This window comes from Molothrus ater, chromosome 3 (genome assembly GCF_012460135.2).
Source record: "Molothrus ater isolate BHLD 08-10-18 breed brown headed cowbird chromosome 3, BPBGC_Mater_1.1, whole genome shotgun sequence".
In the NCBI taxonomy this organism is placed as follows: domain Eukaryota; kingdom Metazoa; phylum Chordata; class Aves; order Passeriformes; family Icteridae; genus Molothrus; species Molothrus ater.
Window position 1 is genome coordinate 109,936,219 of NC_050480.2, and position 26,774 is coordinate 109,962,992.

The 26,774-nt window shown below is 41.5% G+C and overlaps 1 protein-coding gene across 1 annotated transcript in view; it reads right to left on the reverse strand.

The window, feature by feature from the left end:
• Window positions 1-26,774, reverse strand: part of PKHD1 (PKHD1 ciliary IPT domain containing fibrocystin/polyductin) — a 236,301-nt gene that overhangs the window by 41,817 nt on the left and 167,710 nt on the right. The window contains 1 exon segment of the mRNA XM_054514344.1: window positions 25,430-25,590. Within this exon segment, the coding sequence (XP_054370319.1) occupies window positions 25,430-25,590 (161 nt within the window).

Sequence of the window (26,774 nt, forward strand, 5' to 3'; positions counted from 1 at the left end):
GTGGGGGTTGGTGCCGTGGTATCACAAGCTGAAAATAGGATTTCATACTGCTGTGACTGGTTTTGATAAAGTGAGATTTGATAAGACTGGGAGAAAGGCTGCTGTGATCCTCCAGCTGACCTTTTCTTACAGCACAGACCCCCAGTAAACACCCAAATCAAAGTGCTTCTTTTCGCATTCCAGGTCTGAGCCTCACCATCCAGGGATTTCACCAGAACAGCCCTGGTTCGCATCACCTGAGGATCTTGCCCAGTATCATGCACTCACTTTTGCTCCATCTCTTTCTCTCCCTCTCATGGACATGCAGTAGATTTCTTCCTTACATTTAATTTATGCGAGCAAGGCACAGAACACATTTCAGTAACGCCAATTAGATACGCACTAATTTCTTCTCTGTGAAATAGCAGTAAGTAATTAATCAGAATTTTGATCACAACTCAGTTGGCAATTCTAATTGCACTTGTCATTTCCACAGCAAATACAGAATCATTATCTTTTTCGCCAAGTCCTCTCTTCCTAATCATCCAGGGGTGCTAGAAGCAAAACATTTCCAAGAACTAGATATTGTCTCTATCAACCAGCAGCCTTAATACCTTTGGACTGAGGGTTAGAGGGTTCAGTCCTGTGGCTGTGTTTTATTTCAAGCTTCATCATAATTTTAAAGGGAATAGCTGGTGGCAGGCTGGCTGCTTGCCTGGGGGAGGGGGAGATTCTGCCTCATGGAATTATGAGGAAGGATAAAAGCTAGCAGCTCACTCCATTAAAAACCTTCTGGGAGAGCTCTAAAGATGCCTGACCTTTGCAGGAGCATCCAGCAGGCGTCTGAGGGACATGTGGACGTTGATCAGGTCTGTGCCACCACAGCCCACGCAACACCTCGGAGGCACTACATCCATGTCCCACCTCCAGGCACTTCCAGCCACCCCAGGAGCAAACAGGACGATCAGGGGAGATCAATAGCCCATGTTTCACCAAAGCAGTGCTTCCATGACTATTTAGAGATCATCCTGATGGTTTGTGCAAACTTGACAGTGCCAGTCTGGAGAGAATGGGTTAAGATTATCTGGCTGGATGTTGCTATGGCTGGGGGTTTGTGAGGTAGGACTCCCCTTTGCTATGCTCCAAAAAGCTGTCAGTGAGATCCTCCTCAGATGGCTTAGATGAAAGAAGAGAGCAGGAAGTGAAAGGGAGATTTACCTTTTAGGAGCTGAGCCCTACAGACCTACACCAGATCCAACCTCCAATTCCAGTATGACAATTCACCATCTCCTGCTGCAAATAAGGGTTTCTAAGGACTTGATACAGTCCAGTTTAATAATCAGATTCTTCATATAATTCAAGCCCAGGTAGTTAATATTTTCTCAGGTGATACCAAATCTTACACATTAACTTCGGGAACAACCACTAAAACTGAGATCTCAATTCTGTCAACTTAATAACAAGTGAAAAAACATTTAAGAGAAGTATAAAGGAACTTTATGCAAGAAGTCTCTGCACAGAATATGTTGTGAACCAGGATAGTTCTGGCTCTACCCTTACATACAATTTGAGCGAGCAGCACCAATGAAAATCGAAAATTTGAAGGCTGCCCAAGCATCTTCTGTACTCTCCAAATTTTTCTCCTCCCTGCTCTAAGCAGCACAAATCACTGAAAGAACTGGAAGGCATCACTCAGCCCTGTCCTTTGCTTCCTCAGGATTTATTTTGCCAATGCTCTTGCTTTTATTCCATACTTGAAAAATCAATAAGATGGATTTGAGGGGAACAGTAACCTCTCAGTCTTTCTACTCACAGAGACCAAACTTCTCTCATAGGAGAGGGAATAACTCTCTACATCAGTGATGCCAGTGTGGACTGAAGAGGGTCAGAACGCCTCAGAGCTTAGCTAAGAATATGGAAGCCAGGAACAATGTCTGAGATCTTGATGGGCTGAATTTCTTTCATAACAGACAGAAAAAATCCAGCATAAACATCTGAATTGCCACAGAGGCTTTTCTTTGTCTAGGATTGGGGTAGGGATGGCATGTTAAACATGCTGTCCATGATGAAAAGTGTCAAAAGCTTGAATCATCCATTTTCCACTTTCTGGGACACAGTGGGCCACAGACATTTTTCATTAGTCTTAAAAGGGGTACACTGAGGCTATGTCCACACTTATGAAGGTTTATGCCTTAGACCTAGCAGTCAATCACAAATATTTTACATTCTTAGAGCAATATTTGGCATGTTTTTTGTCTAGGTCAGCTAGCACTGATTAAAAATGTGTCTAGGAACTGTCTGAGGCTTAATGTGATTTGTGACCATCCCAGTTTGAATGCAACCAATCTGATCTGGAGCAAAAGGGGTTTTAATGATTTTATAAATGGCCACACTAAGAGTTGGCCATGGGCAGGGATACCTTCCACTGGACCAGGTTGTTCAAAACCCCATCCAACCTGACCTTGAACACTTCCAGGGATGAGGATATGTTCAATTTCAAGCCACTCAGAAGCATGGAAGGCATTGATAGAGCTAAAAATTAGGTTTCCACCATCAGATTTTTCTTTACCAGCTCTCCATACTCAGAGTCAGCAATGACTTTGCTGACTATCTAAATATAGATGAGATACCCTAAAATGCAAAAAAGAACAGAAACTGTTCAAAAAGCCTAACACATAAACTGCACAAGAGAAAGGACAACTTTTAATTCACTATAGTCAAAGTTGCTTAATCACCTCAGAGTTGGAAAATGAAAAAGAAACAGCAGCTCTTGAAACCTGAGCATCTTTGAAGACTGAGTGAACCCACACAGCACGGATTTATGAAGACAGCAGATCACATCCCAGATTAGTTACAGCAGCCAAAAGGGAAAAATAAGATCTTTAAAACCAGAGGCAGTGGGATACAATCAGACTAGTGCAAAAAATATCAGCTTCAACACAGATATTTAAGTAATGGATGGTCCTGAAGAGACATTCTGGCTATATCTTCACCAGTAAATTAAATGTGCCCAGGAGTATTCCCAGACACCGAGGCCAACCGACATCATCTGGTTGCATTCATCTTCTGAACAAGCTCAGCTTCAAAAACAGGGTGGATTCATCCACCAGACCAGCTGGGAATGTTCCTTGGCACACACAGACTCTCAAACTGCACCCAAGAAAACAAGAATTATTTGGGAGATTATTACTTGGCTAGGACTAAAGCATGTAAGGGGCTGTGGCAAACACATTTGCAGGGCAGTGGATTGCACCTCTGTGCCATTTTATTTCTCTCAACATGGACATCACCCCTGTCCACCTGAACTTCTGCCCCTGGAGAGTGCTCCTGTGCCCACAGTTTTACCTGAAAAATTCAACAGAGGGCAGAGACCACACCAGGCAGGTGTATCCAAGTCAGGCATTCCAAGCCTAAGGAAATGGGCAGAGAAACCTGCAGCCCAGATTATTTCTGGGCCTGTTTGAAAGAAGAGTTCACACCCAGCAGAAAAGACCAAGCAGATGTTGTGTGAAATATTTGGCCTTCTTTTGGCATTGTTGAAGGCTGCTGAACATCATCACTCTTCAGAAGTTCAGAGTCACACAATGGTTTGGGTTGAAGGGACCTTTAAATATTGTCTAGTTCCAGCCCCCTGCTATGGGCAGGGACACCTTCCACTAGAACACTGACATTCTCTTTTACTAGAAAAATATTTAAAAGGAAAAAAACCCAAACATTTATGGTTATTATTAAAATCACTATTAATGGGGCAGGAAACCAAGTTGTTGGTGTGTGCCTTCTGTTTATTGCAAGGGCAGGCTTTGAACTTGAGAGGAAGTGAAGGAAGGGACAACTAAGTCACCTCCTGGCTGCTATTTCCCTGCTGGAAATAGGCAATAGATTGACAACAGCTGAGGAGAAACCTACCTACCCACTGCAACCTTAATTAATACAAGGAGGATGGGCTTGGGAAGACTGGAGTCACCCCAGGAGCAAATGGGAATGATTTCCTGTCTCTACTCAGCTTGTGTCTCTGTAGGTTGATGCAGCTGGACTGAACTCTGGTCTACAACATCCAGTCCTAATCTATGAGTTCAGTGAGGTTCTGGCCACATTTAAGTGTGGGAAATAGTCTGATGTTTGGTGGTGCCACCAAATCAGCTCACCACACATGAGCATCTCCCTAATCCAGATACTCTGGAAAACAGTGGATGAAAAATGCGTTCCTAAAAAAATGCGTCACAATCACAAAAAAGCTGTGTAAATCCTCTTACAGACACACTGAGCAAATGCAAGAGAAAGAGTGGGGATAGGTGAAGAAGAGTGGCTAGACCACCAGAACTCTACAACCAGCGGTTTTTGGAGACAACTCTCTGTTGTGTGTCCTTGCCTTGCATGAGCTCTGTGAATCTCAGTTAAACCTCTTGCTGTATATTTAACCATATGACACAGTGTGCAAAGAAACATTTGCTCTGAGCACAGGTTCAGAGACACACAGGGCTGACCCACAGTAGACTCCATCAGTGCTGGGATGAGTCAGAAGCACAGGCTGAGGTTGTGTGTAAAAGTACCCACACAGAGTAGGATAACAGGAATGTAGGGTGAGGCTCCTCAGGAGGAACCCAAGTAGGTCCAGTGTCATGGACACCACCTCAGCCAGCAACACATAGGGAAAAGGGCACAAACACATCACAGACTCCTAGAATCATAGAATCATAGAACTGGTCAGGTGGAAAAGACCTCCAGGATCATTAAGTCCAACCTTCAACCAAACACCAACATGCCCAGTAAACCATACCATGAACCACCTCCCAGCCAAGGTGGAGGCAAAGATGAGGAAAGAGGCAGACACTGCTGCTCAGTCAGAGACCTGCCCTCAGCAAGGACCAGGAATTCATTTTGCCTCTTTGTTTGAATCTCCCTTCCTATTTGGAGGTGATTATTTTCTTTTGTGAACAGGAATCCTTTGCACATTCACAGCAGAGAAGGCTGAAATTATTGTGGCTTCTCATTTGAGACTTTCTTTGCATCTCCCATCCATAGTGCTCATGCCAGTGTTTGGATTTTCAGTGGCAAGTCACCTAGATCAGGCTCATTATCACCCTTTGTCAGGTGACTTGGGAGCAATACACACACCTGAAAAGTGAGTGGAGTGTTGAGCTGATGCCTCCTGGCCTGAAGATGTGGGGACGTGCAGGGGCACAGCCAGAGCCAGGCTGGGTGACTCCAGAGCCATTACAAATAGCGCTTTGCCTGGAGGCCCATCCAGTTGAATTAGAAAAAAAAAGAACCATTAATTAACTTGACTTAAGAGAAGGCTGATGCAGGGCAATGTGACCTTTTCTCTATGTCACATGCCACACGGATTTTAGCTTCCCTCTGATGCTTTGTCACTGCCAGTCCTTGTTTTTTAGATCACTGGATTGCAGGCGGGTGACGGTGACCAAAAGGATTGTGGCAGCAGGAAGAAAGAAAGAGACAGCTCCACTATTCCACAATCTGTACACCAAAGGAAGCAGAATCCTGTTATGCATCTACTATTATTATCTTGAAATCTAGTATATATATATATATATATATATATATATATATATATATATATATATATACATGCCATGTGTACATTCAGTTAAAATACATATTTAAGGTGTGTATTTAAGGTTAAGGTTAAAACATTTTTTTTTTACAGAGAAACTAAGAGGGGTATTGGTTTTACAAAAATGCAGAATGTAATTGTTTAATATTGCTCAATTTTTGCATAAATGTGTTTGCAACAGAAGGAGCTTTATGTAGCTTTTAACCAATCAGCTCAATGCATTGCTAAAATAGCTCAAACTACCTAAAATTTGATACTGAATTAGCCCAGCGGTTGTGGGGAAATGATAACAGTAAAATCATGGATTCACAGCCCAATTTGGGTGGGGAGGGACCTTAAAGAATATTTCATTCCAATCGCCTGCCATGGGCAGGGACACCATCCACTATCCCAGGTTGCTCCAAGCCCCATCCAGCCTGGCCTTGGACACTTCCAGGGATCCAGAGGCAGCCACAGCTTCTCTGGGCAACTTGTGCCAGGGCCTCCCCACCCTCTCAGAGAAGAACTTTGTCCTAATATCTAATCTAAACCTCCCCCCTTTCAGTCAGAAAGAAGTGAGTCTCTCTCTTCCAGATCTCACCAGAAAATCCAACCCCAATGCCTTGTGCCATCCTCAGAAGGCCATGGTTTTGCAGTACTACATTTTCACCAGCAAGATTATGATGGACTCTTACAAAACCAATTCAGAGATCATCCCCATCCCCATGGGATATAGTCCCCATGCAGCGCTTTCTCCTAGGTCTGGCTTTTTATCTAGTTCATAAATTTGTGTGTTTTGACATGAGTGTCTGAGCCTGAGCATGGCTCCTTCAGCTGAGAGAAATCAACACCTTGCACAGGAAATTTATGTATATTAAACACCAATTTTAGGAAGAGAGAGATTATTTCAGGTAGGCAACATGAATCTTTTGAGTTTACTCTGAATGTCTCTTTGGAAAAGCAAGATATTGCAACCCTATGCATCATATCCAGAATACATCTACACCTTCTCCTTGGCACAGTGCAAGACCTGACCCACCGCCCACAGCAGCAATAAACCAGGAATCACAGGTCCTAGAAATAAGGAAAACCAGATTTCAGAGCACATGTAATTCTCTGAGCCTCAGTTTCCTTGAAATCTTTGCAGATCCAGGAAGGACCCGTGGACCTGTTGTCAGAGGGTGACCTCACGTATTTCTACTCTGCCATCATCTACCTGTGTGGTCTCTGTGGTGTGAAAGGTGGATGGATCTGGGGGCTCACTGCATCCTGAGTTTCTCCACAGAACCTTCTTTGAGAGCTGTGTCAACACAGACATTAAGATCAGAGGTGCAGGGTTTCGTCCTCTGACTGAGATTTTTTTGACTGCACTGTTGAAAAAGAAAATACAAGGGAAAAATACTTTTCAAATTCTGTTGGATAACATTGGCAAGGAAAGGCATGTCAATGTTATACCCACATATAGCTCATGTAGAGCACAAAACCTCAGAATGGCTTGAAAAATGCTTTTCCGTGTCCCATTAAATCACTGTGGCTTAAAGTATTGAAGGTTGGTTTTGAAACTCCTCTCGAAGAAATCTAAGCTTTTATCTCAGTGAAAACACTCCCATCTTACTAAACAAACATGATGTGATCAGCAGTGGACCTCAGAAAATCCTCTCACATCTCATTATCCCACAGTTTAGATTAGGGCTTTTATAACTTGACTTCCTAATTCAACCACAGGATCAGCTCTGCTCCCCTCTGCCACAGTGCTGATATATTATTTCTGTAACATGAAGAGCAGAGCAAAGGAATAGAACATGTTCTCATGGCAACAAGTTAATTTTGGTTTAACCTCCAGTGCTTGTCATTGCACTTTGGTTGGTTAAATAGCAACACCAAATAAACCAGAAATAAACCTTTACTCAAACAAAAAGCCTCCTGATGGTGCTGGCTGCATCATTTCCTGCAACACAATGGGTTCTCTTGTCATTCTTGTTGGCAAGATATCATTTCCATGCAAAGATTGACTCTGTTGAACCTATTTACCAAGGAACACCTGTGAAAAATCATCTGAAACTCAAATATGAGGACTTTCACCCCAAGAGCACAGGAAGATGGAGAGTAAAGCTCTGTGTTGGTTTGGAAGTTTTCTCTTTTTATTCCTTTCCTTTCCAAACTCAAGCCTCAGCCTCTCAAAGAAAGACACCCGAAAAAGACACTTTACTTTTTGAAAAACCTTCAGCACATCTGAATCCCACTGCAGCAATATAATTTCCTTAAGCAGCTCCCAAACTGTGAACGTAAAAGGATACAAATTCAACACCCTCAAAATAAGAAGAATAAGATAATAACCCTGAACAATGAGAAAATTGCACAAGTTCACTTTCCATGTCAGTATGTATTTCCCTTTAAGATTTCCATTTCCCTTTAAGCAATTCTATTATTCACACATAGCATTTCTAATCATTCTTTCAAGTGTTTCTATGTAACTTATCAGGGTTTAATGAATGCCAGAATAAGCACTAGAGGGAAAATCCACATAACTGGACACTAACCCAAAGGTTTTAACAAGACCTCTACATTTTTCTCTTTTTAATATAATCTTTATTCAAGCACTTGCTGCTTTGATCAGAAATATGGCTTTTTTATTGGTATTATTATTGACTTTTTCCCACCTACCCTCTTGCCTAAATCATCATCCCACAACCTGTGAGCCTTCCAGGGTTGCAGTGAAGAGTTATTGGTTACAAAGGGCTTCTTTGAAAACAACATCTACGTAAAATCAGTAAAAGCTAACAAACAAACTTCTACACTGATTTCTACTGAATGGGGGTCCACATTCATTTTACAGAGAACAGTAAAAAAAATCCCAGAAAATATTCAAAACAGGAAAATGGTAGAGAACACAAGTGACTTGTTCAGTCTGCAATAATTTATGGAGGTACTTGCTATCAATCAGAATTCCTAAGGATCACCTCGTTCCCAGAAGTTGTCACTCACACAAATTCTGGGACATTTTGCCACTGGAGGTTTGAATGGCTAAAAGATTGGGTGAGACAGGATACATAAACCAATAATACAGGAATTTCTTTTACCTTCAGGTCAAACTAACCTGAATTAATGGCTGCTTTGGGAAACAGGGTATGAGAAAAGAAGTCAGTCTACAAATGCTGATTATTCTTCCCAAAGCAACCACTGCTTCCAACATTACATTAAAAACACAATAAAATTTGAATCTGATTTTTTAAGCCATTCCTGGAGTTCTGTAGGATTCCTGTCTGCAGGCAGGAATCTTCCTGCTGTTGTAGGCAGCCCTGCACGTGTATTTCATCTCTGACTGGTTTGGAGTTCTTTTCTTTGGAGTGCTCTTCAGGCATACATGGAGTCAGAGCTTTTTCCAGAGAGACTTAGCCTTTCTAAGAGCAAGGATGTTTTTTGGATTTTTTTTTATGTGTGGTCACTGACTTCCTTAGGGATTTCTTCTTCCTTCAGACACAAATTTGAGTGGCTGAGGAAGTTTGTACCCTTGGGGTCTGGAGAGGGAAAGGAGAAAGCAGATTTCCCTCCATGCACAAGGATCCAAAGCAACCACTCGAAGCTGGGCAGAATAGTTTCTCTAAAGCTGATTTAGATGTCTTACTCAGTGGTTTCAAAGAGTAAGAAAGACATCATATCATTTTCCTGCAATGAAAAAATTATTTCAACTGATTCTACTTACAGCTCTAACAACTTGTAATGATTTTCATGGAAACCTAATAACAGCCTGCCAGTATCAAAAAGGGGATTAGGAGAAGTACTTTTTACAAGGGCATACAGAGGTAGGACCAGTGGAATTGGCTCTAAAATGAAAAAGAGTAGATTTAGATTAGATATTAGGAAGAAATTATTCAGAGACTGGTGAGACCCTAGCACAAGCTGGCCAGAGAAGCTGTGATTGCCCCATCCCTGGAAGTTGCCAAGGCCAGGCTGGACAGGTCTTGGAGCAACCTGGTCTAGTGGATGGTGTCCCTGTCCATAGCAGGGGATTGGAACTTGGTGATCTATAAGGTCCCTTTTAATCCAGATCATTATTCCAAGAACTGGAAAAGTCCTCAACAAGTGGCACAGCCTATTCCTCTACCCCACAGCAAGGACAGGTCAGCCTGGCTTCATTCCTGACACATCCTGCTGTGACTTTATCTCACAGCTCCCCCTCCAGAAAAGAAAGCAGTGGTGTCCCTCTCCTAAGGCACAGAGACAGGGACAGCCCAGCCCTGCTCCAATGTGAGCTGTGCTTTTAATTGTGGCCAATCTTCAGAGTGAGACATGGACAGAAAATTTAATTAATTTATCACGAGTTGGATCAGGAGGTCCAAGAAGAGCCAAGGACTCTCACAGCTATTGATGAAATTTTTGCCAAGTATTCTTTCCCACTATATTTATCCAATAGAGCTGTTTCGCCTGTTTCTTTCATATTTATATTTTGGTGCAACCTTGAACTTACTTGGTGCTTTTGATCAGCTAATTCTATAATCTGTCTGAGGAATAATTTCTGCACTGAAAAGGTGGTCAGGCATTGAAAAAGGCCAGCCAGTGAAATCACCATCCTTGAAACTGTTCAGTGTTTGGGACATGGTTTAGTGGTAGACTTGGCAGTGGTGGTTGGACTTGATGACCTCAGAGGACTTTTCCAACCTAAAGGATTCTGTGATTCTGTAAAACCCACAGAGAATAAAATATTGTTCTTGCAATATGGACCCCATAGGGATGTGACTTCATTTTCAGTCCAGTAACTGTTGCATCCTGGTGAGCATGGGAAGCAGACAATAAGAAAGGCTTACCCTGGTTTTGCAATGTGCTTATTAATTTCAGAAAAACCACCGCAGGAACAAAGTTTATTAGTGAGTAGGAGGATGTTTCAGGAACAGAGCCTGACTGAAAATAATCGGCTCCCTTTAATTAATTACATACAGTTTTATTGCATAACTGATGGTTTTAAACCTTGGCCAATTAACTTGTCAAACACAGAAGTTAAATTCTATATTGGTCTCTTAAGAAAGATCTATTCCAAAGTTTTAATTCAAGTTGCCTTATCCAAGAATGAGAAAATAGGGTCTTTTGAAACTAGAATTATTGGGTAGTTACCCAGATTTGAAAAAAAAATAAAATAGGAAAGACAAAGGGAAAAAAATCAAGGACACAGAGTCCAATATATTGCACAGATCCATGACTTCTATTGTGGGACAAATTGAAGTGGCAAGGTTACCTTGTCTTGACTTATTTTCTAAGACAAGATGAGGTGCTGTTGTTAATTTAGCATGCCTACAAGAGACAAAAAAGAGAAAAAAACCCCACACCTTTTCATTGAAAACTTCTTCAAAAGCACCTTATGATGCTGTGGTAGCTCTCACTGGTTGTGTGTCTTATCCCAGCAAATGGAGAATGTGGAATGATTTTATAATCACATATATTCATAAATATATTTATATTGATCATAACATATTTCTCTATTTGTATATTGAAATGAATATAATTTTTTACGTGTTAAGTTAATAAACATGTTCTTGGCATCATCTAAAACTGAGTATTCAACATAAGTACCCCAGATGAAAATATTTATTTTGCAGTTTCTTACACACAATGTCAGTTAATAACTTTTCTTTTTTCCAAAGCACTGAGCTATTTCTCCAAAAATTCACTCAGAAATGAATATGTTCTTTTCAACTAATTATTTTAACTAAGCATTATACTCATGCCTGATATCCTGAGAACCCAATGGTGCACATAGTGTCAACCACATGTGCTTTGAACTTTGGTAAAGTGATGACATCTATATCAAAGCTATGCTTTATAAATGAAGATTTTGCATGTTTTGTCTCAGTAATTATTTCGTGAAATGCAGCTTTTGCGTGTAGCAACCTCTTGGCTCAAGCTTTCAACACTTTTACTTCATTAAGTTAAAATGTTCTATTTAGTTGTGTCCTGAGAGCAATATGCTTGAAACTGGGATGGAAGGTTGTGCACTTCCTGCTGATTTTTGGTGTGCATGTCACAAAATCCTGGAATCCTGGGATGCTTGGGATTAGAGGGGACATTGAATATCATCTCATTCCACTCCCAGCCATGGACAGGGACACCTTCCACTATCCCATGTTGCTCCAATTCCCATCCAGCCTGGCCTTGGACACTTCCAGGGATCCAGGGGCAGCCACAGCTTCTTTGGGTAACCTTGGCCAGGGCCTCACCACCCCCATGGTCAAAGAACATCACTCAGAGACCACCTACACCAGAGCCTTGTCCAACCTGGCCTTGAATGTTTCTAGGATTGAAGCAGCCACCATCTCCCTGGACAACCTGTTGCCAGTGTTTCACCACCCTCATTGTAAAAACTTCTCCCTTATATCTAATCTAAGTTGACCACCTTCTAATTTAAAACCATCAACCCATGTCCTCTTGCAGCAGGACCTGCTAAAATTATCTGCCCCCATTTTTCTTAAAAGCTCCCTTTAATACCGAAAGGCCAAAATAAGGTTTCCCCACAGCCTTTTCTATTATACAAACATGTGTTAGCACACAGCCCTGAGCCATACCCAGAGCAACTACATTTTGGGCCAAATGAGTCAAAATTACTTGCTTCTTAGTGTGATCATGCAAACTGTCAAAGCAGAAAGACTGTCAAAATTTAAAAGCACGAAGAGGAGAGCAAGGCAAGCTAAGGTCACACAGGCAACATCTAAGTGCTTGCCTGACTTAGTAATGCCACAGGAACAGTGATAATTTACAGTTTGTAATTTTTCCCAGTGGTTCATAGGGGACTCAAACTAGTTTGGAATCACACCATACCAGATGCCACATAGACATTTCTGTAGTTCCTGACACTGAAATGTCAGGAGTAATTTCAAATTAATGAGCGGAAAGAAAAATAAGAATTATCCTAATTTCACAGGGTAATCAAGTGATTTTCTTACTGTGAGGGTGCTGAGGCCCTGGCACAGGGTGCCCAGAGAAGCTGTGGCTGCCAAATCCCTGGCAGTGTCCAAGGCCAGGCTGGACAGGTCTTGGAGCAACCTGGACTAGTGGAAGGTGTCCCTGCCCATGGCAGGGGGTGGAAAGAGCTGGTCTTAAAAGTCCCTTCCAACCCAAACCATTCTATGGTTCCATTCACTATCTGGGACCTCTCCTCAAAATTCAGTTCCCCAAACATCTTTAGCAGTGCTGCTCTTGTGTGCACAGTGACAGTGACACAGCTCCTGGTTCAGAGCTGCCTCCTGTCCTGCCAGCATGGCCAAGGTGTGATGGTCCCCACGAGAACCCATCTTTCAGTTGTACTTTTACATCCCTGACATCAAAGAACAGGGAGAAAATTCCCCTGCTTTTCTCACAGCTCTTTTACAGCACTGATCCAGCATGGAAAAATTAAAGATGCTTTATCTGAAACATCCACGAAGGAAATCCTGTGTTTCTGATGAACCTGACTTCCTCAATTTCCTGTTTGCTGCACAGCTGTCTGCATTGGATGGGTCTCAGGGACATTTTTTTGGACATATTTGTGTACCTCAGTTGGAAGCCAGGTTCCTAGAGCTGGAACATAAGGGTCTATAATCTTTAAAAAAAAAAATTAAAAATCACAGTGAAAACAGAAAGAATGAAAAGAAAACAAACCAATAAAGAATCTATCCTGTCATAACATTTGAGGTTCTGGTATTTGCTGGCCTTGGAGTAGGTTCAAGATAAATGAAGGAAATGTGTATTTCATTAAATGCTAATATTTGGAAGATAAGAGGAAAAAATGATGAAATGCTCCCAAGAGCAGTTGTGAGGGCAGTGCCTGTGTGTGTATAAACACAAATGTTTGCATACACACAAACAAGACCATCGTGATTTGCTCTGAATCAGAGCAGGGCTACGTAGGAAGAATTAAAAGGAAAGGTAGAAAGAATACAAGGAAACCTATTTTCCCAGGTTATTGCTCCTCATTTTCATGACAAGAGATTTTGCACTTCTTATTCTCCATCTCTCTTCAGAACTGCAATTAAAACCTTCCACAAAATGTTTTTTTGGGGTTTTTTTGGGTTTTTTGGTTGTTTTTTTTTTTCCAAGTGAAACTTGATCTTATAATCATTGAGTCCCACATAGGCACACACAAAAAAATCCCAATCCTACACAAACTAAACTGTGCTAGGTTCTTTAATAACAAGGCTGGTGAATCAACACCTAGCCAGCTTTTTCCTAGCGGATGCCATACTTGTTGCCGGCAAAACTTTGAGGTCTCTTCTCCATTCCACCCCAGAGGACTCCGTAATCCCTTGGCTCCTGCCCAAGCCAGTCTGTACAGTCAGGACACAACACATGTTTGCCTCCTGGGGACACAGCCTTGGGCAGCAACCAGGGTCACCAAGTGCCCAGAATTCTTTTGTTAATCAGCAGATGCAATGCAAGGGAACTAGAATGTGGGATTTGAGGCTCCAAATACTCAGGAGAGCATTTGATGTCTGTGCTTCAAACAATGCAGCAGAGCAGGAACTTTTCACAAGCGATAGACAAGGCTTAGATCTTTCAAAGAACATGAGAAAATAATGAATCTAAGCAATTTATTTTCATAAATAGTTCTGGACAGAGTTTTTCACAAGGACTGTAAATATAAAATAATTTACTGACCACAGAATAGTTTCCCTGATAACCCTCAACCTCTGCTGTAAGACCATAGGTTCTAAAGTGAAGAGATTTGTTTTTAACACACACCAAAAGAAAGCTTCATTTTGTTCATTGCAGCTGAACCATTTTTGAGCAAACTTTCAGACAAAATCTTTCCCCAGGCATAAATCTATCAGGGAAAAAGAAAGGCATCTAGTGTAGCAAATAACATTAAAGTATAGAGTATAAAATAAAAATATAAAAGTAGAAGCAAGTAAAAAGAAAGAGCAAGTAATATGATGGAATGTAAGGGTATAGGCTGTCAAACTGTGATTGCATGAAATCAATGGTACTCTTGGATCAAAGCCATTGATCCATGGCAGCCTCCTTGCAGGTGGACAACACCTGCCAAAGAACTGATTAAATGTCTTGGTCTAGGTTTCAGGTAAGGCCAAACAGCAGCAAAACAATTTGGTTACTGGTTGGGAAGGCTGTGGACGTTTGGCTTTGAAAAGACCTCTGAGATCAAGTGCAACTGTAAATGTAATGCCACTAAATCCCTCTAAACCGTGTCCTTCAGTGCCACATCAACATGTCTTTCAATGCCACAGCAGAGGAGAATCAGGAGGTAAAGAAGCCAGTCCCACACCAAGTGGAACCAGTGCTGCACTTCACAGCTGGATTCCCAGCTCTGAACCAGTGTGCAAAAGTATTTTCCTTTAGTTGAGATACAAACCTGGAGTTTCACCCCAGAGAACATTTCACGGTAGCCAAAGGACTCCAAACAGATAACACACTTTGGGGGACAGAAATATTCACTCACAGAGTTTTTGTTCACAGACCCAACCTTTTTAAACCTGTAGGAATCTATTACCTTGAGGACTTATCACTCTATTACTTTTGTTTAAAATTGAAAATACGTTTAAAAGGACTGGGAGGGAAATAACACACAGATATATCTGCACATATACTGCATGATTACATAAATCTCATGCTTGAAGAAACCCTACTTAAAGAAAGAGACAGAAACATGATGTATAAAAACCAATAAATTGACTGTTAGCCAGATTTCCTAATATGTTCTGCAAAATTCAGGAATGTGATCCACTGGGTGCCAATCCAGTAGATCTCTGCAGTGTTCATTCAAAAATGTGTCCCCCACAGGCTGCCCAACACCCTCTAAAATGGGTGAGAAAGCTGCTTTTCCATCCACAGGCCTTGATCAGTCCCTCAAAGAGAGGAAAAGAGGAAAAGAGAGCTGTCCCTTGGTGTTTGTGCCTGCTTCTCTTTCAAATGGAATTAATGGTGGTTTAATGGGGTATGAAAGGATGTTTTACTGGAAACAATGAGGAACAATTGTCTAGCTCACGTTTCATTTCACAGGTCATTATTGCATTAAGAAGTAAATCGACCAAGTCCGGTAAATAACAGTCTGTGTTTTGCCCAAAGCTTCAAACCAACAATCTTAGCAGTCACCAACTAATATCTTTGTCATTTTTAACCCTTGCAGGGATCTGCTGGGGGCTAAACAATTATAGTCTTCACCCACCCCTAGCAGGTAAGCATTATTCATTTTATTTCTCATCCCTTCTTCCTGCAAACCCCATGATGCTGGTTTTTTTTGGGTTGTTTTGTTTTTGTTTTTTTTTTTTCATTGTTGTTTTGTTTATTAGCCAACCTAGCCAACTGTGTGTCTGGTGGCCTTGAAAAACAACACATATTTTAGTGACTGCCACAGGCATCTTTAAACAGGCTGCTTCCTCTGCAAAATTAATTGTTGCAAAATGTGGTGCTTCCCCTGTAAACCTCTGCAAACTCCCACTCAGCAGTTTGGTTGGATTATAAATATGTCTCTAAGATCTAAAGGAAATAATATAGTTATGCTTGCAGGATGAAATACACATTTCTTTTTTTCTGTTTTTCTTTTTTTTATTTTTAATTGCTTAAACACAACCATCTTGCCTCCTTAAAGCAAGCCTGGAGAGGGTGTTCCATGTAGATGCTGTCCTTGGTTCCATCGCTGCCCCTCTGGAGCAACTCCTCCACTTCCTCTGCTTCTCCTGACACATTCTGGCTTGACTTTTAAAATCAGCAGCAGCTGCACCAAAGGCAGCATAGGCAGAGATCAAGGGATGTGACTCTGCCTCACTCAGGTGAGACCTCGCCTGCAGCTTTTTTCCAGCCCTGGATTTCCAGCACAGGAAGGACATGGAGGTATTGGAGCAAGTGGAGAGGGGGCACCAGGATGATCAGAGTGATAGAGCACCTCTGCTGTGAGGAACGGCTGAGGGAGTTGGGATTGTTCAGGCTGGAGAAGAGAAGCTTTGGGATGATCTAATTGTGTCCTTCCACTACTTATAGTGAGTCAACAAGAAAGACTGAGAAAGAATAGTTACAAGAGCATGGATTGACAAGAAAAGTGGGAATAGATTCAAATTGAAATAAAGTAAGTTTAGATTGGATATTAGGAAGAAATTCTTCCTTGTGAGGGTAGGGAGGCTCTGGCACAGGTTGCCCAGAGAAGCTGTGGCTGCCCCTGGATCCCTGGAAATGTCCAAGGCCAGGTTAGATGGGGCTTGGAGCAACCTGGGATAGTGGATGGTGTCCCTGCCCATGGCAGGGGGTGGAACAAGATGATCTTTAAGGTCTCTTCCAACCCAAAGTGTTCTGTGATTCTTCCAGAAGATGCTGGAAAATTTCTGGGTGGTATATTGTAAAAATAAAACCCAACGACTGACTCAGATTTGTGGGCATCACCAAAGCAGGAATGATAAATAAGAATGGAACAGTCCCTTTGGGAGAATATGAAGGATGTCTGAGCTTGGAGGAGAGGTCCCAGATAAGGAATAGATTCATAGAATGGTTTGTGTTAGAAGGGACTTTCAAGATCAGCTCGTTCCAACCACCTGCCATGAGCAGGAACACCTTTCCCTATCCCAGGTTTCCCCCAGCTTCATCCAGCCTGGCCTTGAACATTTCCAGGGATGGGACAGCCACAGCTTCTCTGGGCAGCCTGTGCCAGTTTTGGTTCCCTGGTGCTGTAAACTCACACCCTGGACACCATTTTCTATGGGACTCATCTCTACACTTACATATTACACATAACTCCAGGCTCACTGGCATTTCACAAGAACAGGCAGACTGAACGACCAGGACCAAGCACATGGGTTGAGAGACAATCCCTTTCCTCCCCTTCCTCCCTCCTTTGGTCACTCTTTGTCTTCATCAAAAGCATTTAGAGAGTCCTAATTACCAAACCTCCTAAAACGCCCTGGCCTTTGTACCCATATATCACTGTCAGACCTCAAAGATTCCTGAAGGCCACAAAAATCCTTTCAGAATTTTAAAAACAGGTTGCTGAAAGGACTATTTGAAGTTATTTGACCCATCCTCTATCTGCTCAGGAAAAGATAGCTCTATCTGATTATCTAAGGATGTTACCACTGATGAGGACTCTGCAACTCACTCAGGCAAGCTATGCCCATGTTTCTCTATTCCAACATTTCCTCCCAACACATAAAATTATCCTGATGATACTTCAGACCATTATTTCTGACTCCACAGACTTTGAGAGCAATTTGTTTCTCTCCAATCCCCAGCAGTCTCATGTTTTTGTTCCTAAACCTCTCTTCCACCTTTTCTCAAGAGCAAGCCACCCAGCTTTTCCAGCCATTTCTCGTATCTCCTGTTTTCCACATGCCTAATAATTCTTTTGACATTTAACTCTCAAGTTCCTAAATAAATCCATGAGTAGTGAGTCCATCAGGTATTCAGGTTTCATGGACCACCAATGCTTTATGAATCACAGTTTAAGAAACACTACATTGAAACAGAAGCCTCATCCTGTCAATGATAAAACAAAAAACTTTTGCTTGTGTTGCAGACAATGTTTATATACATAAAGGGAGAGAGGTGGGTTTCAAATCCATAACTAGAATCCTAAATAAAGGTGATGTAGTGTTTTGGGGGTACTGAGCCTCCAGGGAAGCAAACAGGCTCTCCAAGATCTCACAAATTCTAAAAATGGTGGCATTTTTAAAAATAGCTCCTTAAATACAGGAGTTGAGTATGGAAAATGAAAAACCTGCTCTTTTATCCTCAAGGATTAAGAATAAAAGGGGAAGCCAAGAATTTCTGATAGCAACAGTAGGCACAAACTATTTGTTGGCACATCTTCAAAAAGGATTGCTATCCTAAGGGGCAAGGTTATCTCCCATTGTCAGGGACCTGACTTCATAATCAGTTTTTCCAAAATTCATTTGGATAATCATTCCTAATAGATATGTATACATATTTTACGTTTTATGCAGCTGAGCATCAGCACATGACTGTTTGAAAGAACCTGAGGAATTTAGAAAAGAAGCAGAAAGGGTGGCACAAAAAGCTGAACTCCATTTACAGCAATAAATGTGCAAAATGGTTGGGTTTGCCCAAGGATTTTTTTGACTTCATCAGGAGAAAAGAATTTTATATCCTTGTTTGATGGGAACAAGGAAATAGGGTTTGATAGCCTTATACAATTGTACATATACAGATATTTAATCTGTGTGTATATATACATTGCTCTATGCTGATCACATGGAAAATGAACAATGCCATTCATCCCACACATCCTGGATTCAGAATTTAGGAATTAAGGAAATTAAGGAAAAAGCAACCCTGAAAAAGGAAAATAGTCTTTTATTAGAGTCTGAAACACAAGTGACTGTGAGAGAAAGCAATTTAGAGTATTTCAAAATGGACATGAGGCATGGCCACCTCAGCCCCACTGCTGACCTTGTTGCTACATCCCCAACTGTGCCCAGTTCCTCTCTGATTTACCAAAAGAAATCATATAGAGGAGTGGTTTTCCTTGGCAGAGCTGTCCCCAAGGAAGTCTCATGGTGGCATCCAGATCACAGAATCACAGATTGGCTTGTGCTGGAAGACACCAAGAAGTTCATGCTGTTCCACCCCTGCCATGGGCAGGGACACCTTCCACTATCCCAGGTTGCTCCAAGCCCTGTCCAATCTGGCCTTGGACACTTCCAGGGATCCAGGGGCAGCCACAGCTTCTCTGGGCACCCTGTGCCAGGGCCTCAGCACCTTCACAGAGAAGAATTTCTTCCATACCTCTAATTTAAACCTGTCCTCTGTCAGTTTAAAGCCATTCCTTGCTCTGTCTTCCTTCCCAACTGGTCGATTCTCTCCCCACAAAATTGTCCCTCACTCTGCTGTGCTGAAATTGGCAGAGCTGATTCCTTAATTCAGTGTGTTCCACCATCTTACCCCGATGAGCCACCACATAGACATCAAAGATATAAAAATAACTTAATTTCCCTTTGGATTACTTTAAACTTTGTTCTCCCACGAGCATTACGAAAATCCTCCCAACTTTATTCTCTGCTTTGGTCTCAACTTAATTAAAGTCTGCTGAAATCTTTACCAGAGATGTGTTTTCAGGAAAATTAACGATTACAAGCATTTTCTGATCATATTAGGTTTGGTTTTTATGAAAGAATAGCTTGGTAAGAGCTCTTTTAATGTCCTCCATTGCTACTTCCAACCCATTTTGCATGGGCCATTTATTGCAGAAAAAGCAAATTTCTATTTGTGAACAGCAACAGCAAAAAAGCTCCAGAGAAAAACAATGCTGATATTGCATTGTTTCATTCCTTGCAGATCTACCAAACATGCATTTTCTTCTCAGACATCTTTAATTACTGACTATGATTATGCATAGCTAGTGTGGCTAATCATATTCCTTGGAATAATAAATATTTATGGTGCAACATTTTCACCCAACTTTAGCCCTAACTTATACTGTCAGCCTGTGTCTCAAAATTCTATGCTTTCCCAACTACTATTTGAGATTTTTATTCAATAATTAAAAGTACCAGAAGAAAGAAAATAGTACAAACATCTTCGACCCATAACCCAAGTTATTGTTTTTACCTACATCTGACATTTTATCATCTTTCTGATGAACTTAGCAAACTTCTGTATATTAATTTATGACTTTTAACTTCAATGTTACAATTCAAAGAGTTTTCGACAATAGTTTTTAAAAAAATTGAGTGTTAAATGTCTCTATAACTTGCTTCAGAACAGCATTTACAAATTAAACACTTTCCTCTTTATGATTTAGAAAATGTACTGATTACCTCTAGAGAGTAAGCAAGACTACTGAGCAATTTCATAGCTTTAGATTTCTCCAGATTGAAAATGTCATAGGAAAATATAATCTCAGTGATTTGCTGGTCAGATAAAAAGTTTTGTTGTCCACAACACACTGGTCCTCTCACCAACAAATTAACACAAAAGCTGGGTCAATAAAAAAAATTCTCTGGATTTTTGGAAGAATAATTGAAAAAAAACCCCAAACCAACTGCAATTTTTTGTTTGTTTCTTTATAACTGTAGCCAGAATTTAAATGTTCAGTGATGTCCCGAAATATAGTCCAGGAATATTTTTTTTAGTAAAAAGTGCTATGTAAAATGCACTTTGGGTTTATTCTAGTCCATGCAATCATAAAGTTCCACCTGCTTTAACACGATGGGATGTTTTTAGATTCAGAGCCTGGCTGTCAGGGATCTGGAAGAAAAATTTTTAATTCAATGACTGACCTTGGGCAAATCACAAATTCTCTCCTCTTCCTGGAAAACTAGTGTCAAAATAAATGCCTATCCCACAGAGGTATTACGGACCTAAATTTCACTGATTCTTCTACTGTATCCAAAGAATTTACAAGGATTCATCAGGTTGTAAAGGAGAAAATAAATTCAATTATTCACACAAAATGTAAGGAGCACATGTTTACAAGAGAAATAAAAATTTTCACGAATATACATCAGATAGACCAGGGCTTCATCATCCCCCAGTAAATCAGAACCAGACAGGACTGAAGGAAGGATTGAAGTTGGTGAAAAGGCTGGCGAACCTCACCTATGGGGAAAGGCTGAAGGATTAGGTGTGTTCTCCCTAGAGGAGACAAGACTCAGGAGAGAATCCTATCACAATATTCCGGTACTTACAGGGAAGCTACAAGGAGGATGAGACTCTTTCTTCTCAAGGAGACACATGGGGAAGTCAATGGGCTGCAGGTACTGCTTGCACCAGGAAAGGTCTCATCTCAATATAAGAAATAAGTTTTTTTTCACAGTGGTAGCAATCATGGGTGTTGTAGTTGTCCCATCCCTGCAAGTGTCCAAGGCCAGGTTGGACAGGGCTTGGAGCAAGCTGTAATGGTGGAAGGTGTCCATGCCCATGGCAGGAGGATGGAACAAGTTGATCTTTAAGGTACTTTCCAAGCCAAACCATTCTGTGATTTATTGGAACATCCTCCTCAGGGACATGGTGGAGTCTCCATCACATCCTCATTTTGAAGTTTTCAAAATGCAGTTGGGCAGGGTGCCACATAATGTTCCTTTCCCACAGAAGGGTGGACCGGATGAGCTTTTGAGTCCATTTCCAACCTGATCTGCTTTAGGATTTTGTGATTATTCAGTCCAAATTGCCTTAAGTTATGCCTCGAATGTATCTGTCAGCAGGAAGAAAATATAAGTCTGCAGGCTCAAGACTAAAACTTGAAAGCTTCGGTTTCATCTCCCCGTTTCTGTGTATCACCCATGCAATGAGTCAATCTCTCTTTGCTCAGTGGAGGGGACATTAGTGAACTCCAGTGGAAATTGATCCTGCCCATGACAAGAGATGGAATCCGATGACCTTTGAGGTCTTTCCAACCCAAACCATTCCAAAACTCTATGACAACGCTGGAGACAACAGAAGTGGAGATAGCTGGATCTTCTACCAGTGTCAGGTCCTCAGCTACATTTCCACCAAGGGAAGACAATGAACTTCGATGGCTCTGGGAGTCATCTCAGATTACAGATTTAGGAACTGTGATAACAGTCTTATGTACACTGCAAAAGCCAGCAACTGGCTGATCCTTTAACTACACAAGGATGGTTGAATCAGCTGCCCTTCATGGAGCTGGGGTTTTAACCTGGACATAGGAATCAGCTGAATACACAAACTGTTCACTTGTCCTAAATTCCCCAACAAGACACTCCTGTTTATAGCTAATTCTGCTGTACAGCTTATGATTCTGGTATTTCCTCTATCATGGAACCATTTAGTGCTCCAGGCCTGTCCCCAAGCTCTTTTGCAAGAGGCTTGCTCTAGACATGAGTTTTAGGAGAAAAACATTTTGTCATCCAAAAATGGCAGCTCAAAGAGATTTAAATAATTACAAATTCATGTTAAACTCATTAAATTGTTTTGGATAATTCAAAAAATGGTACTTTGAAAGTTCCTCATAAATTATTTAGGGAGGAGGGTGTTGGAAAACATTTAATTTTAAACTTTTGCAGCATTATATTTAAAAGACAAAAAAAAGACTAAAAAGGACTCTCACATTAAAAAGTAATTATGCTTTGTTGGACTCAAACCCACTTTTGTTGTTACTCCTTTTTTCTTGCAGTAGAAATAATAATAGCAACAAAAACCTTGGATCTGTTCCCTCCTGTTTTATTCTTTTTTTCTAAATTTCTGCGGTTTATCCAGAAAACTAAAATTTCATTTTGAAGTGAACAATTCTGCTTCTTCAGAGAGTCACAATAAAAACCTTGGTTTATGAACAAAGAGCAAACTCAGTGGGTAAAAGTTTGGGAAAACAAATGGGGAAAAATGTGGGTATAGAAATAATAAATTTCACAAATTCTATATCAATTATATCTTCAATAAAAGACACCATGTGAATCCAGGAATACCAATATAATTCTGAATGATCCCTTGTGCCCCAGTTATGGCTTTCACAACCTCTTCCCTGTGATATTCCTTATTTTTATAAAACATTTCCATGTTTTTTTTGTCCCTGAAGTCTACTGAGTGTTTTGGTTTGCTCCCCACAGAGTAATCAGAGTATCTGAAAATGGCTGAGGGACAGCAATTTCAATCTGGTTGGCCAAACTGGAAGCTTGAAGTGAACATAAATATTTATGTTTATCATAGAATCACACAAGCACAGACTGGTTTGGGTTGGAAGGGATCTGAAAGATCATCCCATTCCAATGCCCCTTCCAAGCCATTCCATGATTCTATAATTCTGTGACAACACCACCATCTTCACAGGCCTTGAAGCATTGTCACACCAAAGGGGAATCTGTCCCTACAGAATCATTAAGTCTTGAAAAGGCCCCCAAGGTCATCAAGCCCATGATGAATGAGTGAATGCGACCATGCCCACTAAACCATATCACAAAGGGTCACATCTTGGTTTTCTTTCTTCTTTCTTTCATCATTTATTTTTAATGATTCCAGGGACGGTGGCCTCACCCCTGTCCTGGGAAGCCTGTTTTAATGTCTGGCCACCCTTTCCGGAAAGAAATTTTTCATAATATCCAACCTGAATTTTCCCTGGTGCAACTTGAGGGTATTTCCCCCTGACTTATCACTAATTTCCTGGGAGAAGAGGCCAATCCTTCTTTTCAGGGAGTTGTAGAGAGTCCCCCTGAGCCTTCTTTTCTCCAGATAAGGAACCTCAGCTCCCACAGCTGCTCCTCATGGGATTTATATTCCAGACCCTTCCCCATCTCCTTTCCCTTCTGGGGACCCACTCCAGCGCCTCAATGTCTTTCTTGCAGTGAAGAGCTCAAAACTGAACATGGGACTCGAGGTTTGGCCTCATCACTGCCCAGCACAGGAAGGATGATAATTGCTCTGGTCCTGCTGGCAGGAGATGAGTGGGAGCAGGAAAGTTGAGCTTCTTCTCCAGTTTGTCTATCCTGGGAGCCTGCATTGCACTGTGAAAAATACTTAGTGCTGCAGCTTTCCAGAAAGAGAAGAAGAAGATGACCATGAATTCACCTTATCATCAAGTTGTGCCATTTCAAATGTCAGCCACAAAAGGAACCATAGGTCAGAATGGGAAATGCAGAGGAATTTAACACACATTTGTGAAGGGAAGGGAAAAAAAAAATCCCCATTCAGATTTGGGCAGCAAAAAGAGAACACAGCAATTTTGTCATAGCCTCAGAGGCAGGCAACATTTATCATATGCTGTTACCTCCATTTCACAAGGAGATAAACCCTAGGGAGTAAAGGTTGTGCCCTCAGCACACTTTAGATGGTAGGGATTCCTCTTATACCTATGACTGTGTGCTAGGATGTGCTAAAAATGGTGGGAATCTGAATAAAATCCAGGTTTTGTATGCAAATGTATTCATTAATATGCAGGTGCTAAGTGGTAATAGTACCAGAGCATTAGTGCTTGGATGTGATTCATAATTAGGGTGGAAAAGGTACAATAAAAATCAGTGATTGCATCTAGACAACACATAAATCAACCCTGTAAGCAGCCAGCTAGAGCGGGATCCTTAGAGGAAAAGCCTTGCACATTTTGTTTAAAGATTAAAGTTCTTCTTGTGTTTAATCAGTTTTAGAGTGTGAAGGAAAACAGGATTAATTACAGTCCCTCCCATCAGTCTCCCGTACCAGCAGAGTTACAAACGATGCATCTCTACAGCAAAATGGCCACCATCAGCAGCAGGCACAGGGAATGCTAATTGTAATTAAAGAGTTTATTTGGAATCAGAGAGCTGAGTTTTAATCAGGATGAGAATGGAGCCTTGCTGTGGGAGCCTTCAGAAAGTGGTTACTGAGCAGAATGGGCCTTTTTTAAACAGAGAGGGGTCGTCAAACTTCTGGAGTGGGTTTTTAGCTTGATTATCTCCTCAGTGGGATGCAGATGAAAATCTTTGCAGGGCAAATTATTGGTATTATTTTGAAGTTTTGTGGTGTTTTTACGGCATGTACCCCTCAATGCTCTCAGAGGACTTTGCAAAGGGCAGGTAGAATCACCAGTCATGGAATGGTTAGGGTTGGAAGGGACCTCAAAGATATCTCATTTCACCCCCTGCCATGGGCAGGGACACCTTTTACTATCTCAGGTTGCTCCAAGCCCTGTCCAACCTGGCCTTGGACACTTCCAGGGATCAAGGGACAGCCACAACTTCTCTGTGAAACCTGTGCCAGGGCCTCAGCACCCTCACAGGGAAGAACTTTTCTACCACCCAGTCTAGTGAGTCAGACCCTAGAGAGGCTAAGGATGCAGGGTGAAATGATACTGCAAGAAGGCAGAGTGGCACTGGTGGGCACAGAGCTGCACAGCACAATTCCCTACATCCTGCCTGGAAAGGAATCACACAGACTGGGGCTACCATGACCTCAGCCTCAGCTGCAGATCTCAGTGAAAGTCACATCTCATGGCTCAAGTTTCTGCATGATTTTGCAAACACTCCCTCCAGCACAGGCACTTACCAGCTTCTGAGTAGAACTGTGTCCATTCAAACTCTGACTTAGGGAAAACAGAGACAGGTGGCTCCAGATGCAGGACACCTCCATCCAAATCCTTGAAAAGGGCTTTCCTTGAGCCTTTGCATCTCTTTTCAGGGAGCATGGTGTCTTCAGAGGTTTGTACACTGGTTAGAAGGAAAGGTAACATTATTATTAGTGGCTTGGAACAGCCAGAAAAGCCTATAAATTTCTATGTAAGTCATTAACCACTGGCTGCCACAGAGGAAGGTACCTGTAACAAAACAGGGGTGTTGAGAGAAACTCATCTCACTGAGACAAATATAAGAGTTGAGATTAATAATTTCCTAAACAAGGATCTATATTGACTATAGAAGGAGGTCAGTGTGTTTAAATAACATGCCTAATTTTTGAAACACTAACATGTAGTGAGCTGAATTGCAGATTGACTAAAGGTTCAACACAGCTTAAAGGAACTGGTGAACTGAGCATCTCACACCCATGGCAGAATTCAATACAATAAAAAGACTTGTACTCCAGCAAAGTCCTTGGAGATATTTTCAGATTACTACACATTAAACCTTGAAGAAAATGCAGAATTATTTGGTCTCAGGCTGAGAAAAACCAATTGCTGGTACCTTGAATGGGGCAAATAGTTATAGGCAGAGATTTGCAGTAAGGGCAGAGGAACAAAAAGGCCAATTCCCCCAGTAAACCAAGCTCAAAAGAGGCAGAGAACAAAGACTCCTCTGATCCTGACAGTTCAGTTCTTGACCATCTCTCATCACATCAGCATTTCTGCTGGTTAGGTCTACCAGTAGGACAAGCAAAGTTCTTCATGGATTTGCTATATTCTCTGATATTTCTATTTCCTTTCTTGCTCCAAGGCAATGCTCATCTTCTCTTTGACAGGACAAATCCATCAAGATATCCCTTCAGGATGCTGAAGCAGAACAATGCAGCCACATCCTGGATCAAGCTCAGCAGCTGCAAAGGTGGATTAAATAAATGCATGCAGATATTGCATGAGGAGCACAAGGAGATGTAACCACGCTCAGAGGCTCAGCAGCCTCCCAAGGAAGCATTCAGTGATCCACGTGGATTCCTCACATTTGAAAACCACCAGCTCTTTCAGCAGCTCCCTTCCAGCAGAGTATTGTGGGATGGATACGAGAGTGAAACATAATGGGAGCTGACAAGCTGGACAGGGCTCAGAAATCTACACGCAAACTAATGCCCAGAGCAAAAAAGCAAAAATATAGAATAAAATAAGAAATTCTGGCAGAAGGCTGGAGGGGCTCTAAACATAGCAGTGCGGGACACCTCCAATTATTTTTGACTGGCAAGTGGA